Source organism: Euprymna scolopes, chromosome 27 (genome assembly GCF_053919585.1).
Source record: "Euprymna scolopes isolate OS-2025 chromosome 27, ASM5391958v1, whole genome shotgun sequence".
Taxonomy (NCBI): domain Eukaryota; kingdom Metazoa; phylum Mollusca; class Cephalopoda; order Sepiida; family Sepiolidae; genus Euprymna; species Euprymna scolopes.
The window spans coordinates 75,281,734-75,308,909 of record NC_136508.1 but is presented as its reverse complement, the minus strand read 5'-3'; the positions used below and the strand labels follow the sequence as shown (position 1 = coordinate 75,308,909).

General features: G+C 32.0%; 2 protein-coding genes across 4 annotated transcripts in view; one reads left to right on the top strand and one right to left on the bottom strand.

Moving 5' to 3' along the window:
- Positions 1 to 27,176, bottom strand: part of LOC145248917 (PIH1 domain-containing protein 2-like) — an 82,533-nt gene that overhangs the window by 12,682 nt on the left and 42,675 nt on the right. For all 3 annotated transcript variants that reach the window (XM_080110700.1, XM_080110701.1, XM_080110702.1), the window contains 2 exons: positions 21,446 to 21,652; positions 9,685 to 9,814 (listed from right to left, as the gene is read on the bottom strand). In XM_080110700.1, coding sequence (XP_079966826.1) covers positions 9,685 to 9,814; positions 21,446 to 21,652 — 337 coding nt within the window. The remainder of the gene's footprint in view (positions 1 to 9,684; positions 9,815 to 21,445; positions 21,653 to 27,176) is intronic.
- On the top strand, positions 25,621 to 26,196 carry LOC145248721 (protein CFDP2-like). The gene has a single exon (XM_080110371.1). The coding sequence runs from the start codon at positions 25,621 to 25,623 to the stop codon at positions 26,194 to 26,196; it is 576 nt and encodes a 191-aa protein (XP_079966497.1).

The following is a 27,176-nucleotide window of genomic DNA, read 5'->3' as shown; positions in this document are numbered from 1 at the left end:
CACTTCATTGAATCAAATAGATCTAATAAAATGTTCAAAGCTCATAAATTACATACTAGTGCTATAGGGCTTATGAAGAAGAACCTGAAGTCCTAGCTAACAAATATTCCTGGTGAACCAAGTGCAAAAGAGATCCAGATAATTGCACTTAAGGGAACAACGAGGATACTAAATAGAGCTCTCGGTTGGTTTCAATCAAAAGCAGGATAATGCTGCCCCATGCCCAGCGTTATAATCTTCAAAGGAAGGAAATTAAAAAAAAAAAACGATGATAGGTATCGTATCAATTGAACACCTATCAACTTTATATTGTTTACACATTAATATGTTTTAGAAGGACATAAACCTACATTTTATATCACCTCTTAGGTTATATGTCAATTGATTCTAATTAATCAATTAGAATGTATCGATTACAATGAATCATTTTTAACGTAATATGAAAAGCAGAATAAAAGCAATCCATCCTAATGCAAGTAAAAAGAGATTCTATTCAAAATATATATTAATTCTACACAAAGGAGAACATCCTAAACTTCATGAAGATTGTAACTAAAATAATGATTAAAACTTCATGAACATTGTAACTAAAATAATGATTAAAACTTCATGAACATTGTAACTAAAATAATGATTAAAACTTCATGAAAATTTGAACTAAAATAATGATTAAAACTTCATGAAAATTGTAACTAAAATAATGATTGAAACTTCATGAAAATTTTAACTAAAATAATGATTAAAACTTCATGAAAATTGTAACTAAAATAATGATTAAAACTTCATGAAAATTTGAACTAAAATAATGATCAAAACTTCATGAAAATTGTAACTAAAATAATGATTAAAACTTCATGAAAATTTGAACTAAAATAATGATCAAAACTTCATGAAAATTGTAACTAAAATAATGATTAAAACTTCATGAAAATTTTAACTAAAATAATGATTAAAACTTCATGAACATTGTAACTAAAATAATGATTAAAACTTCATGAACATTGTAACTAAAATAATGATTAAAACTTCATGAAAATTGTAACTAACATAATGATCAAAACTTCATGAAAATTGTAACTAAAATAATGATCAAAACTTCATGAAAATTGTAACTAAAATAATGATTGAAACTTCATGAAAATTGTAACTAAAATAATGATTAAAACTTCATGAAAATTGTAACTAAAATAATGATCAAAACTTCATGAAAATTGTAACTAAAATAATGATCAAAACTTCATGAAAATTGTAACTAAAATAATGATCAAAACTTCATGAAAATTGTAACTAAAATAATGATCAAAACTTCATGAAAATTGTAACTAAAATAATGATTAAAACTTCATGAAAATTTTAACTAAAATAATGATCAAAACTTCATGAAAATTGTAACTAAAATAATGATTGAAACTTCATGAAAATTTTAACTAAAATAATGATTAAAACTTCATGAAAATTGTAACTAAAATAATGATTAAAACTTCATGAAAATTATAACTAAAATAATGATTAAAACTTCATGAAAATTGTAACTAAAATAATGATCAAAACTTCATGAAAATTGTAACTAAAATAATGATCAAAACTTCATGAAAATTGTAACTAAAATAATGATTAAAACTTCATGAAAATTGTAACTAAAATAATGATTAAAACTTCATGAAAATTGTAACTAAAATAATGATTAAAACTTCATGAAAATTGTAACTAAAATAATGATCAAAACTTCATGAAAATTGTAACTAAAATAATGATTAAAACTTCATGAAAATTGTAACTAAAATAATGATCAAAACTTCATGAAAATTGTAACTAAAATAATGATCAAAACTTCATGAAAATTGTAACTAAAATAATGATCAAAACTTCATGAAAATTGTAACTAAAATAATGATCAAAACTTCATGAAAATTGTAACTAAAATAATGATTAAAACTTCATGAAAATTGTAACTAAAATAATGATTAAAACTTCATGAAAATTTGAACTAAAATAATGATCAAAACTCCATGAAAATTGTAACTAAAATAATGATTAAAACTTCATGAAAATTGTAACTAAAATAATGATTAAAACTTCATGAAAATTGTAACTAAAATAATGATCAAAACTTAATGAAAATTGTAACTAAAATAATGATCAAAACTTCATGAAAATTGTAACTAAAATAATGATTAAAACTTCATGAAAATTGTAACTAAAATAATGATCAAAACTTCATGAAAATTGTAACTAAAATAATGATCAAAACTTCATGAAAATTGTAACTAAAATAATGATCAAAACTTCATGAAAATTGTAACTAAAATAATGATCAAAACTTCATGAAAATTGTAACTAAAATAATGATTAAAACTTCATGAAAATTGTAACTAAAATAATGATTAAAACTTCATGAAAATTTTAACTAAAATAATGATCAAAACTTCATGAAAATTGTAACTAAAATAATGATTGAAACTTCATGAAAATTTTAACTAAAATAATGATTAAAACTTCATGAACATTGTAACTAAAATAATGATTAAAACTTCATGAAAATTGTAACTAAAATAATGATTAAAACTTCATGAAAATTGTAACTAAAATAATGATCAAAACTTCATGAAAATTGTAACTAAAATAATGATCAAAACTTCATGAAAATTGTAACTAAAATAATGATTAAAACTTCATGAACATTGTAACTAAAATAATGATTAAAACTTCATGAAAATTGTAATTAAAATAATGATCAAAACTTAATGAAAATTGTAACTAAAATAATGATCAAAACTTCATGAAAATTGTAACTAAAATAATGATCAAAACTTCATGAAAATTGTAACTAAAATAATGATCAAAACTTCATGAAAATTGTAACTAAAATAATGATTAAAACTTCATGAAAATTTTAACTAAAATAATGATCAAAACTTCATGAAAATTGTAACTAAAATAATGATTAAAACTTCATGAAAATTGTAACTAAAATAATGATTAAAACTTCATGAAAATTATAACTAAAATAATGATTAAAACTTCATGAAAATTGTAACTAAAATAATGATCAAAACTTCATGAAAATTGTAACTAAAATAATGATCAAAACTTCATGAACATTGTAACTAAAATAATGATTAAAACTTCATGAAAATTGTAACTAAAATAATGATTAAAACTTCATGAAAATTGTAACTAAAATAATGATCAAAACTTCATGAAAATTGTAACTAAAATAATGATCAAAACTTCATGAAAATTGTAACTAAAATAATGATTAAAACTTCATGAAAATTGTAACTAAAATAATGATCAAAACTTCATGAAAATTGTAACTAAAATAATGATCAAAACATCATGAAAATTGTAACTAAAATAATGATCAAAACTTCATGAAAATTGTAACTAAAATAATGATCAAAACTTCATGAAAATTGTAACTAAAATAATGATTAAAACTTCATGAAAATTGTAACTAAAATAATGATCAAAACTTCATGAAAATTGTAACTAAAATAATGATCAAAACTTCATGAAAATTGTAACTAAAATAATGATCAAAACTTCATGAAAATTGTAACTAAAATAATGATTGAAACTTCATGAAAATTGTAACTAAAATAATGATTAAAACTTCATGAAAATTTTAACTAAAATAATGATCAAAACTTCATGAAAATTGTAACTAAAATAATGATTAAAACTTCATGAAAATTGTAACTAAAATAATGATCAAAACTTCATGAAAATTGTAACTAAAATAATGATCAAAACTTCATGAAAATTGTAACTAAAATAATGATTAAAACTTCATGAAAATTGTAACTAAAATAATGATTGAAACTTCATGAAAATTGTAACTAAAATAATGATCAAAACTTCATGAAAATTGTAACTAAAATAATGATTGAAACTTCATGAAAATTGTAACTAAAATAATGATTAAAACTTCATGAAAATTTTAACTAAAATAATGATTAAAACTACATGAAAATTGTAACTAAAATAATGATTAAAACTTCATGAAAATTGTAACTAAAATAATGATTAAAACTTCATGAAAATTTTAACTAAAATAATGATTAAAACTTCATGAAAATTGTAACTAAAATAATGATCAAAACTTCATGAAAATTGTAACTAAAATAATGATCAAAACTTCATGAAAATTGTAACTAAAATAATGATTAAAACTTCATGAAAATTGTAACTAAAATAATGATTGAAACTTCATGAAAATTGTAACTAAAATAATGATCAAAACTTCATGAAAATTGTAACTAAAATAATGATTAAAACTTCATGAAAATTGTAACTAAAATAATGATTAAAACTTCATGATAATTGTAACTAAAATAATGATCAAAACTTCATGAAAATTGTAACTAAAATAATGATTAAAACTTCATGAAAATTGTAACTAAAATAATGATCAAAACTTCATGAAAATTGTAACTAAAATAATGATTAAAACTTCATGAAAATTGTAACTAAAATAATGATCAAAACTTCATGAAAATTGTAACTAAAATAATGATTAAAACTTCATGAAAATTGTAACTAAAATAATGATTAAAACTTCATGAAAATTGTAACTAAAATAATGATTAAAACTTCATGAAAATTGTAACTAAAATAATGATTAAAACTTCATGAAAATTGTAACTAAAATAATGATCAAAACTTCATGAAAATTGTAACTAAAATAATGATCAAAACTTCATGAAAATTGTAACTAAAATAATGATCAAAACTTCATGAAAATTGTAACTAAAATAATGATCAAAACTTCATGAAAATTGTAACTAAAATAATGATCAAAACTTCATGAAAATTGTAACTAAAATAATGATTAAAACTTCATGAAAATTGTAACTAAAATAATGATCAAAACTTCATGAAAATTGTAGCTAAAATAATGATTGAAACCTCATGAAAATTGTAACTAAAATAATGATTGAAACTTCATGAAAATTGTAACTAAAATAATGATTAAAACTTCATGAAAATTGTAACTAAAATAATGATTAAAACTTCATGAAAATTGTAACTAAAATAATGATTAAAACTTCATGAAAATTGTAACTAAAATAATGATTAAAACTTCATGAAAATTGTAACTAAAATAATGATTAAAACTTCATGAAAATTGTAACTAAAATAATGATTAAAACTTCATGAAAATTGTAACTAAAATAATGATTGAAACTTCATGAAAATTGTAACTAAAATAATGATCAAAACTTCATGAAAATTGTAACTAAAATAATGATTAAAACTTCATGAAAATTGTAACTAAAATAATGATCAAAACTTCATGAAAATTGTAACTAAAATAATGATCAAAACTTCATGAAAATTGTAACTAAAATAATGATCAAAACTTCATGAAAATTGTAACTAAAATAATGATCAAAACTTCATGAAAATTGTAACTAAAATAATGATTAAAACTTCATGAAAATTGTAACTAAAATAATGATCAAAACTTCATGAAAATTGTAGCTAAAATAATGATTGAAACCTCATGAAAATTGTAACTAAAATAATGATTGAAACTTCATGAAAATTGTAACTAAAATAATGATTAAAACTTCATGAAAATTGTAACTAAAATAATGATTAAAACTTCATGAAAATTGTAACTAAAATAATGATTAAAACTTCATGAAAATTGTAACTAAAATAATGATTAAAACTTCATGAAAATTGTAACTAAAATAATGATTGAAACTTCATGAAAATTGTAACTAAAATAATGATCAAAACTTCATGAAAATTGTAACTAAAATAATGATTAAAACTTCATGAACATTGTAACTAAAATAATGATTAAAACTTCATGAACATTGTAACTAAAATAATGATTAAAACTTCATGAACATTGTAACTAAAATAATGATTAAAACTTCATGAAAATTGTAACTAAAATAATGATTAAAACTTCATGAAAATTGTAACTAAAATAATGATTAAAACTTCATGAAAATTGTAACTAAAATAATGATTAAAACTTCATGAAAATTGTAACTAAAATAATGATTAAAACTTCATGAAAATTGTAACTAAAATAATGATTAAAACTTCATGAAAATTGTAACTAAAATAATGATTAAAACTTCATGAAGATTGTAACTAAAATAATGATTAAAACTTCATGAAAATTGTAACTAAAATAATGATTAAAACTTCATGAAAATTGTAACTAAAATAATGATTGAAACTTCATGAAAATTGTAACTAAAATAATGATTGAAACTTCATAAAAATTGTATTAAAATAATGATTAAAACTCGGATTGTATAATTAATGGCGTTCTATTCTAGAAATTCAGGTTTTTTAACGGTCCGGGATATGACCTTTAACTATATCCGATGGTGAGGCCCCAGCTTGCGGGCCTTTGGGAGTGTGGAGCCATCCTTTAATTGCCTTTGCTCCCAGGTCCCCTCTGATCCGGAATAGTAGTACCTGTTAGGTACTACTAGGTACTAGTACATACTAGGTTAACTATGGGTTATATAGAAACCGACTTGAAAAAGAAAAACAAATATATTCTATTTGAAAATGTTTCTTCAAAATCACTGGATTCGGCATTAAATAACCTGGAAATGGTTGATATGCTGTAAAACAAAAACAACCAAAAAGAACTAATCAGTTTTTTAATTGTGTAGCAGAGCATGGACGTGTGTATGGTGGCTGTATTGAAATGCCGAGCCATGTGCGAACTGACGTCGTGGTAGGGAAAAAGAAAAAGACTATAAAAAGAATATGTGCACAGAAATGACGATGAGGTTCGAAAGGACAGAAGTCAAAGGGAAGGAGCATGATCACGTTTTATTTGGGAAAGTACCTGGAAGTAAATGTTAATCTTACAACGGAAAACGTGTATCGAATTATCACTTGTCTTCTGTTCCTTGCAACATACTCTGCATACAACGTGTAGGTCCCGTGTGTAAACCATCGATTCATTGTGTTGAATAGTGCAACTGAAGAGGTTGGGGTCACGTTCTCTACTCTTCCCTGACCTAGTTACAAAATGACACCAGAATGAGAAGAGAAATGATGTAGCATCTGATCTCACCTCCTCCACACACACACTCTCTTTCCGGTTGGCTCCTTGCAAGGACTGAAGCAGTGTTATGGACTGTACACCACTCTCCCTACTGAACTAACATAAAGGCACCGTTCATAGCTTTCATATCCTTCACTAAAATAAGAAATATATATATATTGCAAGTAAAAATGCAATTGATTTATGTAAGGCATTTATCATCAGATGTAGAAGCACATGCGATTTTAATTCAAAATGGTGGACCATAATAATTAAATTACTACAAGGCAATCATCATCATTGCCCTCAGGAGATATTGTATGTAACACCTGTCATAGTAGTCTTAAAAGGTCAGAAATCTGCGACCATAATGAACATAGCAGACAGTTCAATTTGCTTTCTTGGACTACATGAAATAATTTCGCACAATACTATATTTTCTTCATTTCCATCTGAAATTCATTTTCACACATGTCGTTTAATTTTCACCTGATCCTAATGGCCTTTAAAGCCAAGTATCAATGAACAACTTACGATCCGTAATGAATGCTCTCAGGTAATTCTTTGCGATTATCAGACACTGGCCGGTGATAATAGATCAATTTTAGGCCGCAGTTATCTTTACTTATATTGATTAATTCCCATTCAATTATAACCTTTGATAAGGATTTTGATTTTGATTCTAACCTCGGTCATGTAAGAAAATTAATATTATAAAAACTGGGACATTCATTGCCATATGTGCTGACCAGATACTGAGCAGAACAAATGTAGATAATATGTGTGTGATAATCAAATTATGGAAAGCAGGACTACTGTGATCATTTTGTAGAGGTGTGAAATTTCGACTCTCCATCTGATGAGAATTAATTCTGTCCCTAAGGAAACAGCATCGGATTGGCATCAATTCGTCGTCCAAATGATTTAAGAAATTGATTTTGTTGCTAGTAATGGTATGCGTGGTGTTATTTATTTTCTGAATACTTAAGATATATACATAGAATCTTAAAAGATTCTTAGAAAATCTGTCTTTATATTCACATAGGTATTTGTTTTTGTTTTCTAAGCACCGAATGGCAACCTTCTGTCTAATGAGATAATGCCATTCTGCATCTAGTCTGAAGCACTACAGCATCTGCAGTGATTATAAACTCGAAACTGGAGTTGCCTCCCTGTATGAAGGCCTGAGCGGGCGATAAGGAGACCTAGATTTTCCAAGTTACCATAGTCTCTCTTTCGGCATTGCAGACGAAGTCCGACGGAAAGGCAAGCCAATACAGTCGGAATCCGCACAGCTGCAGGAGTTTCCAGAAAAGATTTGCAGTACTTCACCATCCACGAATCGGAACTCCAAACCGTTTTTTTTTTTTTTGTCAGGGTTTATTTCATTAGTATTTGCCTTTCCCAAGGCATCAAAATAACTAGTGAAAATTAAAACAATTATTTCCAATTTTGATGAAAATAACGTAGAGCTCATAGTAGTTATGATTGTATCGAAATAAAATCAAAATACTTAAGTTGATTTTTTTTCTTAAAAAGAGTCGGGCAAAAGACACATGAATTCTGTAACGGTGAAAATTTTTAAATATTTCCAATTTCAATGAAGATAACGGAGATCCTCATTATAGTTACAGTTGTCTCAAAATGAAAGCAAACTCCTTAAATAATTCTTCTTAAAAATAAATAAAAATAAAGATTTTTTTTTTTAAATCATGATGACCGCCTGAGAAAATCTTTATACGGAATAGTTACAGCTAAAATTACAACCTTTATATAAACTGATAAGGAGATATGACACAGTGTTTGTTAGAGGCATTTTTCAGATATTTCTATTATATTCTACAGAGAGATATGATAGTGTTTGTTAGAGGCATATTGAGGATCTTACTATTATATAATCATTCAGAGAGATATGACAGCGTTTGTTAGAGGCATATTGTCAGATCTCATTATTATATAGAGAGAGATGGCATAGTGTTTGTTAGAGGCATATTTCAGATCTCACTATTATATAATAATTTAGAGAGATATGATAGTATTTGTTAGAGGCATATGTCAGATCTCACTATTATATTATTATTTAGAGAGATATGACATAGAGTTTGCTAGAGGCATATGTCAGATTTTACTATGATATTATTATATAGAGGGATATGATATAATGTTATTTAGAGGCATATATCAGATCTTACTCTTGCATTTCTGAACTTTTGAGATGAAAACTGATAATATTTGTATCTGAGATTATTCAATCTACTGTTCTATTAGGTTGGTGCAAAAATAATGTCGTTTTTGACATGACATTGAACGTCAAGAAACGACATTATTTTTGCACCAACCTAATAATCAGGAGTGTTTAAACCGATGTAACCTCAGATCTTCTACAACTATATTTGGTCAAAAAGAAAAATCGTTGAGTTCAGCAAGATACACCTGAAGAAGGTCGGAAGTTACATCGGCCCAAATTTTGTAAGAATAACATGCAAAATGAGAACATTAATCCAAATATTGCAGAGTATTCAAAATCCTTATTATAATAAACTTGTTTATACTGATGCAATATGGTGTAGTTCTATTAGTTTATAAATAAAGAGCTCAGATTCTTCGAATTTTGAGAATAATATATTCAGAAAAAAAATAGGATGTTCTACCTTTAAAATTCGTCTGGAACTCTACATCAGTAATGTGGGCTGGCAATTCCTGGGTTTGATTCTCCAAGACACGAGGAGCAGAAATCAGAATCCAGGAAAATATTTCCACAAACAAAAAACAGTTTTCATGCTGAAATGTAAAACCAGAAAACATGATCATTATTGTTCAACTACTCGACGTTATCACACGACTCATTACCAGTTTTCTCATCAATAGTGTTACCTAGAATCTGAGTGACAACAATATCCTCAGCATTCAAGATTATTTCTTTAATGCCGTTTTCGCAGCAGCAGTTTATAACTATGTTCTCATTGATAATAGAGTTCAGGCTTCCTGGAATTTGAGTGACAGTAAGTCTTCTCGCAATGTCAGTACAATTCGTTCCTTTCCATTTGACAACCTCATCATACTATATCTCCCCTCCCCTCCCTTTCCATCCACATCATTTAGTGTTCTTTGGAATGTTTTATCTTTCATCACTGGCTCCAGAAGATGCTTGCATTTTCTTCTTTGGTTGTGCGAAGTGCATTCATTCAAACAATTTCCAATATATCACTTTCCTAAGAAATCATGTTTATATTCCTATTTCATTTCTTATTTAATTTGCAGAATTCTCTGATGATTAGGTTTACAGTTTCACTGTTAATGTGTCAATTTCCATACCAATGTTTATATGTTTTACTCAACCATTTCACTTGTAAATCATATAAACTTATAAAATTTTACTATCGATTTTACAATTTGGCATTTTCCGCCATTTTGTTTTAGGCTTCATTGCTTTTTGTATCTTACATATCAGTTTTATTCTGCCTATTTATTTTTTTTTTTTTTGACATGATCCAATGGCGAATATCATCTTTTGAGTATCATTCAAACACTACCGTGTTTAAATATATGGTTAAGTGACTGTTTTAGTAATTTAGAACTGCTTTAAAGCTTATCCACTCACTCATTTTTCGACCAAATTTCAAACAATTATGACAGTTTATAGATCACATTCTCAGCTATATTGTGAAAAAACATTTTCAGTTTTCATCCAATAAAACAAAAGTTATTCATTTTTTGGTGTTCAAAATCGTAAAAATATGTAAGGAGGTGAGTGACACTTTTTATGACTGGTTTCCATAGCAACCATGTCGCTTCAGCGACTACTGTTGCTACTAATTCAAAAAGACAAGTAAGAAGTGAAAGAGAGAGAATGTGGGGATTTTATTGAAAGCAGACGAGTGTCGTACATTGTTATGACATATGTGTTTATAGGGGCAAACAATATGATTGAAATTAAACAAAGAACAAATGAATTCATTGGAAGCCTGGAAAAATCATGGGTTATAATAGAAACTTGCGAGCATGAAAAGTAACATGGTTAAGCTTAAACATGGAAAAGTAAAGGACTAGTTGTTAAAGCTGGAAAAAAATGGACAAGATATTCTAGTAAAATATATAATAAATTTATAACTTAAAATATTGCATCATTCAGAATTTTTTAAAATTCAATTTATAACATTATATAATGAATTCTTAATGCTGCAATATTTGAAGATATAAATTTATTCTATTTTTTACTAGAATATCTCGTCCTTTTCTTTTCTAGTTTTAACAACTAGTCCTTTACTTTTTCATGTTTAAGCTTAAACATATTACTTTTCATGTTCGCATTTTTCTATTATAATATAGTAATTATTTCCAAAGTATTTATCTCGATACCTTCGTGCTATTTTTGTCCACACTATGAGATGTTCTAAGTATCTAATTAGTTAGACGGTCTTAATAAGTTTCTAATATATAATTTGGGTTCAGTTACTATTTTTATTTTTCTCATATACTATCAACAATTTTCTCTTTCATATCTCTTCATTTGATGGCGTCCACTTCCAGATTTCTCAGATAAGCATTATGTTCGTTATTCACTCTCATTGCCTCATTATTGGCCAGTTATATGCCCTCTGCGTTTGGAAGTTTATTCGTTTTTATATTCATTTATTCAGACTTTTCGATTTCAAATTTCAATCTAGGGCTAAGACAACGGCATATTCTTTTCATTATTTTGACTCTCGAGTGTGTATCCATTGCTATCTTATATGCTTTTATATAGAGTGACGTGGTTCTCGGTTGATTAACTGTGTTTAATTGTGTGGGATATATACTCGAGAGTCAAAACAATGAAAAGAATATTCTCTTCTCAAAGCCCTATTCATGACTAAGGATTTCGGTTGGGTTTATAAGGTTTTCTACTTTATATATGTCATTTGTATCCAATTTTTTTTTTTTTTTAGTTCGTCCATTTACATAAGCATTTATTTTATTTATTTTTTTTTTTTTTTGAGTTTGTATCCGGTATTCTATTAACTGACTGATGAGGAAGTAGAGACCCCCGGGAAAGTGCTTTTTTTTTCGTATTTATCTCAGAATATATATTTACTTGCTACCCATCTCAGCATGATGTAACACAAGGTCAGAAAATAGGAATGTCCAGCCAGCACCCCTAAAAGAGGGGCACTTTGGCCAAGCAAAAATTGCCTTGGTTTCCCCCATCGGCATTCTCTGGTAGAGCGGTCTCAAGTAAAAAGTGAAAAACTTGCCTCACCCAAAAGCCAAGTGGCAATGCTAGGAAGAGTGAACCTAGGTAATACTCAGGCAACGTATCTCAGTCCAGCAGGTAGTGGGCCAGTTCGTGACACTGCAACTGTCAGGCTGATTGTCAAGAACGGATTTTTTTATTGCCAAACTCTCCAAACAGCCAAAGCATCCTTCAACATTAAAAATAATGGGATGTATTAGTGATGGGACGATTCCAATATTTTTTCCGATTCTGATACAATTACCGATTCTGATTCTTTATAAAGCTCTAATTATTTAACTACATTGTTTAATTATTTAACTCGATTGTCCTCGATTTTTGTAAGAACACACGTTAAATATGCAGATATTTTTTGAAAAGTCAAAATACACTTTTGGAGGATGATCTATCGATTTTAGCTTTATTGGTATTTTAAAATCAATAAATATTTATTATTTTATCATTAACAATGAATGGAATGGAAGATTTTGGTTTAAACAAAATCAAATAAAAAACAGACAAAAGAATCGTTTTGGCATTAGAAAATAGGCATCAATTTTTCCGATTCCAATACTAATTCCGATACCCCAAATCTTCCAATTCCTGATTCCGATTCCAATTAATCGTCCCAACACTAGTATTTATCTTAGAGTATGTCCTCGAACTATTACTTTCAGTCTCCCTTATTTTCTACATGTTTCTGTCAGATATTTTGTTCATTCAATTAATGGATGGTTGGCTTATTTTTATTCAGCTTATGACATGGCTACTTTCGTTGTGTGGCCGATGTACAGTATGTGACGTTTCGGATTATAAGAGAGTAGTAAACTATTATTAATGAATTTGTGGATTTTTTCATTCACTTATACAAGGTGGAACGATAAAATTGTCACCTTAAAGAAAACAACACTACAGCTTTATTCAAAAAATTTTATTGAAAACATCAATTCAGATAACTTGATTATGTAGTAGAACTGGCATCTATTCGCGTTGATACTAGTCTGGAACTGGGAGTGTGCCTTTTCCACAAGCACTGGTGGGAGCTCAGCAAATACTCGGCGGATGGTGGCGATCAAACCGGTTTTGGTGTTGTGAGAGGTCATGTTGGTGATATCGACATGATCAAACAAAGTAGTCCGGCAGATTCAGGTTTGAGGAGAAGGGGGCAATGAGAGAAAGGTACAAAGTCATAGCAATCCTTCTGAAGCCAAACTTGGGTCTGTTTGAACTTGTGAGCCGGTGCCGAGTCCTACTGCCACACCCAGGGTCTGTCAGCGGCCACCTGATTGCATCAAGGGACCATCACACTCTTCAGCACATCCATGTACACTTTGGTGTTTACTTACAAGCCAACTTTGAAGATGTGACGTGGCATGATGTGGCCCTCACTTGAAACCAAACCAAAGACCATAACCGTGGCTGGAAACTGTCAAACTGTCCTCAAGTGTTGAACCATCCGGATTTGCATTTTGAGGGTGCTAACAATTGTTTTGCTGCCATAAATTGGATTGGTAGAGAGCATGAGTTATACAACAGCGCATCTCCAATCTCGTTCGTTGAACACTGTGTCACTTTTAAACATGACAGAATGCTCCTATCGCTCTTGGGATTGGTACACAACTGTACAACTAATAGATGGTATGCAACAAAAACAAAAAAAAAAACGGTTTTCATCAAACAGAAATGGAATCCTATATAACGGTGATTAGGGGAATGTTTTACCTTTTATGTGATATAGGGATCGAGAGTATTTCGCAACTCAATCTCTAATCTTGCCCGATTGTTTTATTTGTAATGCAAACTAATTTTAAAAAAATATATTTTTGGTTTTATTTATTTATATTATAAGGAGTGTAGAAAAATAAAATGTATAAATTTATTAAAAATGAATAAAATAAGAAAGAAGATAATCCCGTAAATTTTCAATTAAAAAAAAAGGGCTTGGTTTTTATTTATTTATGCATGCATAGAATTTTTGAAACCGGAAATCGTAAAATGGAACTTGTGAAGTGGAAGCAGATGGATGGTTTCAATGCCCAAGCTAGACGATTTGAGTTTTATATTATAATATATTAACTATCTTAATGTTCTATATTCCTTTCAGTTCTCAAAAATATTTGCTTCATTTTTCTGTGTCCCTGAGTTTTTTGTAGTGTGATATTTTCTTGTGTATGCTGGGACGTCAAAATTTACAATCTGGCATATATTTCATTCTTATATATTATTATTTCTTTGTACCTTCGTATCCCAGAAGATTTCGTAATTATCTGTGTTGCAGTACTGCATCAAATTCGTGTCTGTACCATTTGTCTGTGTGTTAAAAATGCAGTCGTTTGCATAGTTCTAAGTGTACTGTGTTCCCCTTGCAGTCGTGACTGCTCTTTCATTCTTTTTGATTTCATTTGTTTCATTCACTTTTTTGATTTATTGTTTCGTCTCTTTTCCACAGAGCGTTCATTTACTGTTTCCTTGGGTTGGATCTATTTTAGTTTTAATGTGGTTTGTTCTAATTGCATTATTTTGTGCAGCAGTCTCTAGTGATTCCGTTTTTATGTTCAAGTATTCCCTTTTTTAGCCATTTCCTGAGGTTTTAGAGGCATTCTTATGAAGTGTAAGTGTAACTTTTTTCTTCAACTTTTATTACCTTGTGTTTTTGTTTCTGGTTTCACTGCTCCTCAATCTTGTTAATTTTAACAATGTCTCTAACTGCGATGATCTGTATTCCTGTGTACTGGTTGTTTCACAAATAATTTTTTGTGTGTATTTAACAACCAGTAACTGTAACGTGACCATCATAAGTAGTGATTGGGCTCGCCACGAGGGGGGGGCTGAGGCTCCCGAAACACTAGAGAATGTCGGTCAGATATGATTGTTTTATGTTAAGTATTGTTGTATGCCCGGGCAACAGCAACCAACCCAGCTGAAAGGAAGAGTTAAGTTATAAATTTTATTATTTTTATGAAACCAACATATAAATCTGATTGTTTGGTGAAAGTGACAATTTGATGTCACTTTGAGAGACATAACAGAATATAATTTCATTTCCGGTGCCAGCGAGCCCTGACTCAGGAACGTCTGGCCTCTGAATACAGTAGCAGATCAAGAGATCACGGGGTTAACCTTTTTCAATAGTGAGAAAACAGGTCTGAGAGAGCTTGCAGATTCACATGTACACACACACACACACACACACACACACACACACACACACACATGGGGATTTCCCTGAGGTGATGTAATCAGTGGTGATTGTTCAGAGACTTACCTCGACCTAACAGTTACCTTACTACATAAACGGGTCCCAATGCAAAAATCAGTTGGGTCTGAGATTCGAGAGAAATCAATCGTCACCTCCCTCCTCAGTGGCTTATCAACCCGAAGGACAAACACGGGTCAAATTGGGGTCTGTGGCCGAGGACTGACGCATATGTGACAAGGAGATCCCTATTAGGGATCGCTGAGGGTTCACATAACCAGTTCTCTTCTCCCTTTGTTTCTTATACACGTAGAGTCAAGTTGTATCATTTTTCAGATGTAATACATTGTACATGTTTGTTAGTTTCCTAGTCTTCTAGTTAAGATTCCTAAGTTCATTTTGTCTTGCCCCTATAAATATCTTATTGTTGATACTGCATGCATGCTTAATTCTTTAACTAGATGTTTACTTCATAATTTTGTTTCTAACACTTTTTCCGGTTCTTATCCTCTGTTTTTTCTACATATGTCTGCTTTCATATCTTCCAAAAATGGATAGATATCATGTTGCCCAACTCTAGTCTTCTTCATTTCATCTCTAGCAGTGCACTGTATTTCATTCTGAACCCTATTGAAATATTCTAGATGAATATTTTGATCATATTTAACAAATTTTATAGCTCTTTTTTTATATTATGCAAGTAATAGTCGTCCATATACATGAGCGGGTTTATTCTTTGTTTTATGTAGCAAACTTACAGCCGGCATCACATTAACTCAGAATATGGTTGAGTGGCATCATGGTAATAATAAACAGCAGTGGTGATAGAGCATTTTCTTAGAAGTATTCTTATTTCTTTCAAATGTTATCTAATTAAGGCTTTGTCAGCTTTAGTGTCATGTTTCCTGTTGCTTTCTTAATAATATTAATCACTTTGTCAAATATATTTTGCATCCTTAAGCATTCAATTATCGATTCTATTCAATTATCATTATGCATGAGGGATTTTATCGTATGCTTCTTTTGTAATCAACAATGCAATGATTACGTTCTTTTTTATGCTTTTTAACTCTTTCAGAATCTTTTCATCCATATATAACAAGTTGTGCCCTCCTCCTTGTGCATTACAGCATTATTATTTTTTACTCACAGGGAGTAGACATACAGGCAACTATCAAATATTTCTCTTTGAGAAAAACTTATGGCATCTTCTAGAGTCCGAGTGACAACAAGTCTCCCCAGATTTCCAGTACTCTCAAACTCTTTTGATAACCTTTGCAGATGAATTTGCGTTATCACAACAGCCGCTTCCCATTGATTTTTCGTTGGCAGCGACCATTGACCTTCACTGGAATTTGGGTGGTGATAAGCCTCCCCAAGATTCATGTGCTCCTTGCACTCAACCGGCGATGGTCTGGCTAATGCTTTCACTCCTTGGTCTTTCCATACTCCTTGACCCTCCCCACTTATTTGATGTGGGGCCAGTTTATGGTAATACACAAAAAAATAATAAAAGTGTGGGGGGGGCGGAATGCAGGGGCGCATGCAGGTTAAGTTACAATTATACAATTTCAGTTTTTATGATTCCATGTGATGTTCCTTTGTGTTTTGCATCTGTAGCAGTTTTCTGTATGTCCGGGGTGTGTGCCTGTTTCTATATGCCCATTTTGTGTCTGTAGCTCATGTGTGTTCATCTCCACATTCAAGGGTTTTCCTTAATATTTCAGCTGCTTTCGTAATTGTTATCCATTGTATCTTCTCAGCCATCCCTCTGATTCCAATCTTTCTCATTCTTTTTTCAAAGTTTTTTGGTATTGTTACTAGCGCTCCTACAATAAGTGGTGCTATCTTGACCTTCTTCATCTTCCAGATTTCTTTAAGCTCTCTGGCCAGTTCTGTGTATTTGCTCGGCTTCTCTATCTCCTTGATTACTATTATTATTATTATTATTGGCGCACAAAGAGCTTTTACATAGGTCATCAAAGACCTCTCCTTTAAACCAACCTGTGGTGTTCCTTGGAAGCTGAGTGACAACAAGTATCCCCAGATTTCCAGTACTCTCCATCTCTTATGATAACATTTGCCTCTCACCATTGATTTCTCGCTGGCAGCGGCCATTGGTCTCCACTGGAAGATGAGTGTCAATAAGCCTCCCCAAAGTTCCAGTTCTCTTTGCCCCTGTCCAGCAGAAGTCTGGTCAGCGCTCTGTCCTCAGTCTTTCCATTCTCCTTGACCCTTTTTGACTATTTGGTATCACTCTTTTTTTTTTTTTTTGGTGATGGGGGCAATGGGACGGGATAGGTGAGGGGATGGAGAACTTGTAGATATGCAACTTTAATGCTCTTGATTCCCTGTAATGCTTCTTCATGTTTTGACTCTGCAGCAGTTTGTCTGGCCCGCGCATTATTATTATTGACTCACAAGGAGCTTTCACAGAGGTCTTCGGAGATCTCTTCTTGAAAACAGCCTGTGGTGTTTGCTTGGAACTAAGTGACAACAAGTCTCCCCAGGTTTCCAGTACTCTCATCCTCTTTAGATAATATTTGCAAATAAATTTGCATTATCGCAACAGCTGCCTGCCATTGATTTCTCGTTGGCAGCAGCTATTGGTCTTTACTGGGATTTGAGTGGCATTAAGCTTCCCCAAGGTCCCAGTTCCCTTCACACTTATTCGGCAGAGGTCTGGTCAGTTCATTGGTCTTTCTTTTCTCCTTGGCTATTTAGTTATTTGGTCTTGCTCTTTGTCTGGTGGGGGTGATGATGTGGTAATGGGGGTAGGGTTGGGTTAGAGAACTTAGACATGCGGTTTCAGTGTTCTTGGTCCCATTCAAGGGTTTTTCTTAATATTTCAGCTGTTTTCATGATTGTTGTTCGTTGTATTTTTCCAGTCATTTCTTTGATTCCAATTTCTCCCATTCTTTTTTCAAAGTTTTTGGGATTGTTCCTAGTGCTCCTACTATTATAGGAATTATTTTGATTTTCTTCATCTTCCATATCCCTTTCAACTCACTGGCTAGCTGTGTATATTTGCTCCATTTTTCCTTTTCTTTGATATATTTAATGTGGTCGGCTGGAACAGCAAAGTCTACGATTTGACAGGATTTTTCTTTCTTATTGATTATTACGACATCCGATCTTCTTGCTTAGATGGGTTTATCAGTTTGTATGTCGAGTCCCATAGGACTTTGTGATTCTCGTTTTCAAGTACCGTTGCTGGCTTATGTTTGTACCACTTGTCTGTGCGTTCGAAATGCAATTGTTTGCATAATTCCCACTGTACTACCCTTCCCACTTGGTCGTGTCGGTTCTGGTATTTCTTTTGGGCCAGTTTGCTGCATTCACTTATTATATGGTTTATCGTCTCGTCTCTTTGCCCACAGAGTCTGCAGTTGTTGTTTTCTTGTGTTTTGTCGATCATTGCTTTGATGTAGTTAGTTCTTATCGAGTTGTCTTGTGCTGCAATTATTAAGAATTCAGTTTCTCTGCTTATGTGTCCTTTTCGCATCCATGTCCAAGTGTTTTCGTTATTTTCATCTGTTGTCATCCTTATAAATCTTCTATAGAATTGTTTCTCTTCCCACTTTTCTTTTCTTGTCTTATCCTTTGTCTCTGTTTTCTGTTTTGTTGATTTTTTCTGTGTCTCTCGCTGCTATGATTATTCTTTACGTGTTTTGTATTAACTATTTTTCTAGTTCTTTTTTTTTCTGTCATTTACACAGTCTTCTATATTAACCAGTCCTCTCCCACTGTCTTTCCTTTTCACGTAGAGTCGGTCAACATCGTCCTTTGAATGTAGTGCATTGTGCATGGTCGTGAGTTTCCTGGTCTTCTGATCGAGTTGTCTTAGTTCTTCTTTAGTCCACACTATGAATGGTCCAGAGTAGTGATATTACCCATATATTTATGCCTTTTATTATTATTATTATTATTATTATTATTATGTGCCGGGTAGAGAGTATTTTTCCCAGAATCTTCGCTAACACGAACCTACTAATATTAACATTCACCAACTAATGGTGACATTTTTATTGATATCATATTTTTTTAATAATCATATTTGCTTTAGGTAATTATGATGCTGTCTGGGGAATTCTCTAATAATGCTGATTAGAATTGATATTATTTATTGCAATTCCGAAACTCTCGCAACAGCGATTCAGTAAGCTTATCTACTTGCTAGTTTCTTCATTAGTAGGAGCCAATATAATTGTTTAGATAATTGGATTTGAATTCATTGGAAGAGAAAAGAAAATTCAATTAATTATTAATTGCGTTCGTATGTTTCCTTAAAGTAATTATTCTATGTTTGCCTAAGATTAGTACTTTTTTAAAAGCGTGGTAGATTAGTTGGTTGTGTTTTAACGCCATATCGCGCCTGTTAGATGATTTTATGTCATTAAAGTTTTTTTTTTCTTTTTACACAAAAAAAAGAAAGCGTCTATGTTAACAAACCCCAAACCCTGCAAAAATTGAAAGAAAGCATCAAGAACGAAATAAGGAAGTTAAATCGCAATCCAGAGATCTGCAATCTGTCATAAATAATGTTTTGGAAAGAGCACAAATATGCGAAGCTGAAAAATGAGCAACATTTAAAAGACATTATTTTTTCGTAAATAAAGATTTTGGAATTTTGCCTTTCAAAAGAAATCCCAATGGCTTAGTCAGATTGTATTAAAATTACAGAAAGATATCATCACAGCTTTTCAGTGACTTTTTGGACATCATGTACGTTTATTATCTTGCCCGATCAATCTAACATATGAATAAATGTTAGATTTTAAGTAGTTCAGAGAATCTGCATACAATTTAAAAGTTTATTTTTATATCAAATAAACCTTTTTTTTTTCTATGAAGCAAACACAAAGGCACACACACTGGTATTGATTTTCGTGTACAGAAATTTCGGGTTTGTATTACTGTACACATAGATTCGAAAAAGTTGTCAAAAAACAAATATATAACAAATAAATGTTATCAAAGGCAAGATAAGTTACTTTTCTACCAAACTGGATATATTTTCCGTGTTTTTATTCAATGTAACGTGTTTATTCAGCTCGAAACTATACAGTGTATAGGAAAATTCAAGATGGCGTCTGATTCTCTCTTTAACACTGTAAGTTTGGGAAAAGGTGTTATAAATAAAAAACCGGATAAAATACGGCTAAAAACTCGGTCAATATATGTTACCGTGACATGGGTTGACATATATTCGGCGGGTTTTTAATAGTATTTTGTATAATTTTTTATTTATAACACCTTTTCCCAAACTTACCGTGTTAAAGAGAGAATCAGACGCCATCTTGAATTTTCCAATACATCGGTAAACACTGTATAGTTTTCGAGCTGAATAAACACATTACATTGAATAAAAACACGAAAAATATATTCAGTTTTGTAGAAAAGTAACTTATCTTGCCTTTGATAACATTTATTTGTTATATATTTGTTTTTTTGACAACTTTTTCGAATCTATGTTTACAGTAATACAAACCCGAAATTTCTTTCTGGCGGAAATTGATTTGATTATTGCTTCCAGAAAATACCGAGTTTCGTCCACACAAACTGCAACAAAAAATTAATAACTTTGAAAGAAAATGCAGAGCGGAAGAAATATTTTTGACATTAATGTTTTCTTTCTAAATTATAAAAAAAAACTTAACCCTTCTTTGATATCAGCTTCATAACCCCTTTAGGTGTATTCTTAGATATCTGAAAATATTTTCATTATCTTTCTGATTAATTTGTACATAAGAGTCTAATTTTAAAAATTTATGTGGAATACAGAGCCTATAAAAAATCTGAACGTCTATGTAAATTTTTTAAATTTTTTTATATTGAGTTCATGCAAATAAACACACGAAGATACACAAAGACATTAGGTTTTATGTATACAGTTTTCTTTGTCACGGAAATCGATTCAAGTACAAAACTGCACCGATTACCAGGGCTAGTATTTTTCTTATTGAATGCGACGCAATCTAATTTTATCGGTCGATTTACTCACATAAAGCCATGTCCTCAGGCATAATTCAGCTGATGGATTTCTGTCCGCCATTGACTGCGAAGCTTCTTTCATCTGCTTGTTTATGAATTTCTGGTAAGTCTCCGGGTTATTTGCTGCCATTTCATCTAGCATTGTCCACACCTGCTGCGCCCGTTGTGCCAAAGCTTCTTTGGCGGCTGGGATTTCATTGACGGCTTCAATCGGCATCTGAAAAAAGTATTTGCTTTTATCATCAGGTTATCAAAGATAAAACGTGAACAAAGTTTTCCCTGAAAGGTTTACGGGGGGGGGGGGAGTGACATTGCGGCATGTATAAAGTACAAGTCTTACGAAGATTGTAATTTTTAATCAACTAAAACGGATGGAAAGCTAAGGAATAAAGATAAACAAGCCCAATCTATAGAGGACCAAACGAGAAGAAACACACAGTGAGCCAAAAGTAGGTGGACAGCAAAAAAACATTTTAGAGATCACGTATACGGATAACTATATGTAATAAGACAATTGTATTAACGAAAATCAAATGTTATTTATCAATGCAAGTGCTCAAACTGCTTGTCTTTTTTTTTTTTTTTTTTTTTTTTTTACACAGTGATCATCACTTATCAAGGCCCGGAAGCCACTCAGGGATAAGGGTTATTGCAAGTACATTACGTTAGTGAGGAGATTTTATGAAGTGTTTAATTAGGGGGGCGGTTCATTAGGAATTTGTTAACACTAGACTTGAAGACATCCAAGTTGTAGTCCGGAGGGAAGCAGGCAGACGGAACAGAGTTCCACAGGCGTGCAGTTCCAAGAAAGAAGCCCTGCTCATGAAATCCGCGTTTTGATTTAGGCACAGATATAGAGTGGGGAAAATTTTTCACAGTGGATTCAGCTAGACGGGTGTTTTTCGTGAAAGATTGGCGAGGGGGGACCAGGGATTGGAGTTCAGACGAGCACCTGCCATGAAAATAACGATGTCTTCTTGATTTGCACGGTTTTGAAGTCTGTCTCTTTCGCCTCTGATAAAGATTTTCTATTTTTAGTTCACCCTGTATATTTCGGTTTGAAAAAAATATATCGAAATACGAAAGAGAGGAACTGGCGAAAAAATTGACCCATTAAATTATTGCCCCATTAGCCTTCGCCTGCTTTTCACCAAAATATTTGAATGCTTAATTAACCAAGCTCTTGTCCATCATCGTACAGCTGCTAAACTCCTGACTGGCAATCAATATGGATTTAGGCAAGCTCGTTCCACAGCAGATATCCTAACTGTAATCTCTGGATGTATATACCATTCACTGGACAAAACAGGGGAGGGTTGAGCGGTAGCCCTCGATATCTCTAAGGCTTTTGACAGGGTATGGCCAGATGGTCTTCTAAGGAAAATTAGATCATATGATATCACTGAAAGAATACATAATATAATTAAATCCTTCTTAAGTAAGAAAAAAATCCAGGTTGCCCTCGATGGTCGTACATCTAAACACTATGATATAAATGCGGGAGTAACTCAGGGGTCTATCCTTGGACCGTTATTATTCTTGACCTCCCTGATAAAATTGTTTCTGAGATGGGTATATTTGCTGATGACACCAGGCACGAAGGGAAAAAATTAACACATATCTAAGGAAATGGAGAAAGACTAGAGGATGACCTCCAATCTGTAGTGGACAAAAATGGATGGTCGCATTCAATGCTGCCAATACTAAGCTTGTTTCCTTCAATAATTAAAAGAAACCTTCTCTACCACCAATAGCAATGGCCAAGAACACATTACCTGAAACTACTTCCTTTAAACTCCTCGGTTTAACGTTTATAGGGAACATGAACTGGAATAGATACATTGAGAGCATTGCAAAGACTGCTGCGAAGAAGGTGGGTTCTCTCTACCATACTAGAAAACTACTTACGCCTGAAAGTATTCTGTGCCTCTATAAGGCCACCATTCGCCCATAAATGGAGTACTGTTGTCACATTTGGGTTGGTGCATCTGCTACTTGTCTCTCACTTTTTGACAGGATTAAAAAGAGAGTGGCCAACCTGATATGTCCTGAACTGTCATCTAGGCTTAAGCCTCTGTCCCATCGATGAAATGTTGCATCCCTCTGCTTAATCTACAAGTACTTTAATGGTGAATGCTCTGACGAACTACAAGCACTTGTACACCCTCGATGGCAATACTCCCCCCCCCGACAAACCTGACAAGCAGCTAAATCCCACCCCTTCACAGTAGAGATCCCAAGGTGTAAGAAAGATTTCTACTCCGATAGTTTCTTCCCCAGAACTGCTAGATTTTGGAACTCCCTTCCGGGATTCTGCTTTCCGTACTGACATGCAGAAGTTCAAGTGTAATGTGAACAGACATCTTGCTACTCATCTCCCATCAAAATATCCTTGCAACTTATATCCCCAATAGAGCCCCCTAGTTCAAAGTGGCACTGTGCATTGTTTGGAGTGAAAATTGAATTAAAAAAAAGTGTTTTATTGTAAAATATATAATCTCAATGAGGAAAATATATAACTTGAATAAGGAAATTATATAACTTGAATGAGGAAAATATATAACTTAAATAAAGAAAATATATAACTTGAATAAGGAAATTATATAACTTGAATAAGGAAATTATATAACTTGAATAAGGAAATTATATAACTTGAATAAGGAAATTATATAACTTGAATAAAGAAAATATATAACTTGAATAAGGAAATTATATAACTTGAATAAGGAAATTATATAACTTGAATAAAGAAAATATATAACTTGAATAAGGAAAATATATAACTTGAATAAAGAAAATATATCACTTGTATAAGGAAATTATATAACTTGAACGAGGAAAATATATAACTTGAATAAAACTTGAATAAGGAAATTATATAATTTTAATAAAGAAAATATATAACTTGAATAAGGAATATATATAACTTGAATAAGAAAAATATATAATCTAAAAAAGGAAAATATATGCCTTTAATAAGGAAAATATAATATGTGAAGAAGGCAAATATATACCCTGAATAAGAAAATATATAATTGAATAAGAAAATATATAACTTAAATAAAGAAAAATATAGAATCTTAATAAGGAAAATATATAACTTGAATAAGGAAAATATATAAGTTGAATAAAGACAATATAAACTTGAATAAAGAAAAAAGTATAACGTAAACAAGGCAAATATAGTATGAATAAGAGAAAATATACAACTTGAATAAAGCAAATATATTACTTGAATGAGAAAATATATTAATTGATTAAGGAAATATATAACTTGAATAAGGAAAATATATAAGATTAATAAGGGAAATATATGCGAACAAGGCAAATATATAACCTTTGTAAAGAAAATATATAACTTGAATAAAGCAAATATATAAGTATAATCAGAACATATATGACTTTAATAAGGAAAAAATATAACTTTATTAAGGAAAATATATAACTTTAATAAGGAAAATATATAAGTCGAATAAGGAAAATATATAACTTTAATAAGGAAAATATATAAGTTGAATAAAGAAAATATATAATTTTAATAAGGAAAATATATAAGCTCATACACCCAGTGGTGCAATGTTAGACACCATCCCTTCACATGGTTTAGCCTGCCAACTGAAGCGGTTTACTGGGACATGACGCTCGGTGTCAACATGTGAGAGATTTAGGGATGAGTGGGGACCAGTGACGCTCGTCCACCCTTCTAGGTAGGGTGCAGCATGCCGGACAACAAAGGTATTACCCCTCCTCAGAGCCCCTATGCCCCTATGCACAGGCCTGAAGGACATGTCCATGTCCACTTGTCACTAACTTTACCAAGTCCTGTAGTGATGGGAAAGGGACAAAAACGGCAGGTGGAAGATTATCACTGGAAGCCGCAGTCCAAATCCTGCATGCAGGTGGTTCAGAATATTGGTCACCTGATGTTGACCCTGGAGACGACAGCATCACTCGGCAGCACCCTGAATGATCAAGCAGTCTTATCTAGGGACAACACTGCTTACTCCACAAGAAAGGGGCCTAGAAAATGTGGCCTAACAAAAGCTTGTTTTCGTCCCCCCAGTTGGCTTGCCGCGGTCAATGGGCATCTCCCAATGTGGTCGAAATACTACAAAGAAAGGAAGGTACACACCAACCTGTAAGGGTGTAAAAGCACTGAAGCTGGCATGTTGGAAGATCAGAACTATGCTAGACAAAGATGACAAAATCAAACCTGAGCGTCGCTCTGCTTTAATTGAACTTGAGAGGCTGGATATCGAGATCGCTGCACTTAATGAGGTTAGCTTGACTGGGCTTGGCAGCCTTCAGGAACACTGCCCCGGATACACTCTGTTTTGGTCTGAGAAAGCAGCAATGGAGGGGCATTTCTCGGGCATCGGCTTCCTGGTCAGAACCTCCATCACTTCCACATTGAAAAGCCTTCTAACTGGTCATTCTGCTTGCATCATGTCAATGCACCTCCCTCTGAGGAATAAGGAATTCGCTACGCTTCTCAGTGTGTACACCCCAACTCTTCAAGCTGAACCTGCAGAAAAAGACAGATTTTACTCAGAGCTCTGCTATGTACTGAGGCACACCCCTGCAGCCAATAAGGTGATAATCCTTGACGACTTTAATGCTAGAGTGGGCCGGGATGCAGTTACCTGGAGAGGAGTGCTTGGCAGACATGGCATTGGCAACTGTAAAAAAAAATGGGTGTTTGCTGCTGGAGTTTTGCATGGAGCTGCAACTCATCATTACAAACACCATCTTCCCGCATAAAGATAGACTACAGACAACCTGGAGGCATCCTCAGTCCAGACATTGGCACCTCATAGATTACATTCTAGTACATCAAAGAGACCATAGAGATGTCTTACACACCTGAGTTATGCCCAGTGAAGAATGCCATACTGACCACCGCCTAGTGCATTGCAAAATCCGGCTGCACTTTAAACCCAAACGAAGGAAGGGAGGGCCACCCAGGAAAACGTACAAGCTTAGCAAACTACAATCAGCTGAAGTGAGAATTGTATTCCAGGCAGGCTTGTAGTCCAAGCTCAAAAACGTCAGCGACCCAGAGGAGGTTGCCTCACTTGAGCGACTCTGGGATCAACTGAAAACAGCCATCCTGGAGACATCTGAGGAGGTCCTGAGGTTTTCCACTAAAAGGAACCGGGATTGGTTTGATGAAAACAATGAAGAAATACGAGAATTATTGGAGAGGAAGAGATCAGCCCATTGGGCCTATTTGGCTCGCTCATCCTGTCTGCTGAGGGGAGCAGCCTTCCATCACATCTGCAGTAACCCCCAGCACAAGCACACATGCCTTACATAATTGAACAAGTAATTTTTAGCGAATGTCTTGGAAAATAAGATTTAATATCTTTTTCGCTTGTATTATTTAATAATAATGAATATTTGAAATATTAACAAGAAAGAAAAAATTGCGATGGCATTTCATTATGGAGGTTTGCATATTTATTGCAATAAATGAATACGCGTTTTTATTCAACTTTTATGTCTTGTAATTCATTTTAATTTTATAAATGATGCTGTAAAAGATTTTGAAAGGTTGGTGAATCAAATTAAATCGTAATCTGCTTTTGCTTTTATGAATATTTTATAAACAACTAGCAGGGCGAACGGCATTGCCCGGTCGTAAAATACGCTTAATTATGATATTTTGATTGATGCAGATTTCGTATTCATTATTATATCATATTGGATCCAAGATATAGTAATGATTTAAAAAACTAAAA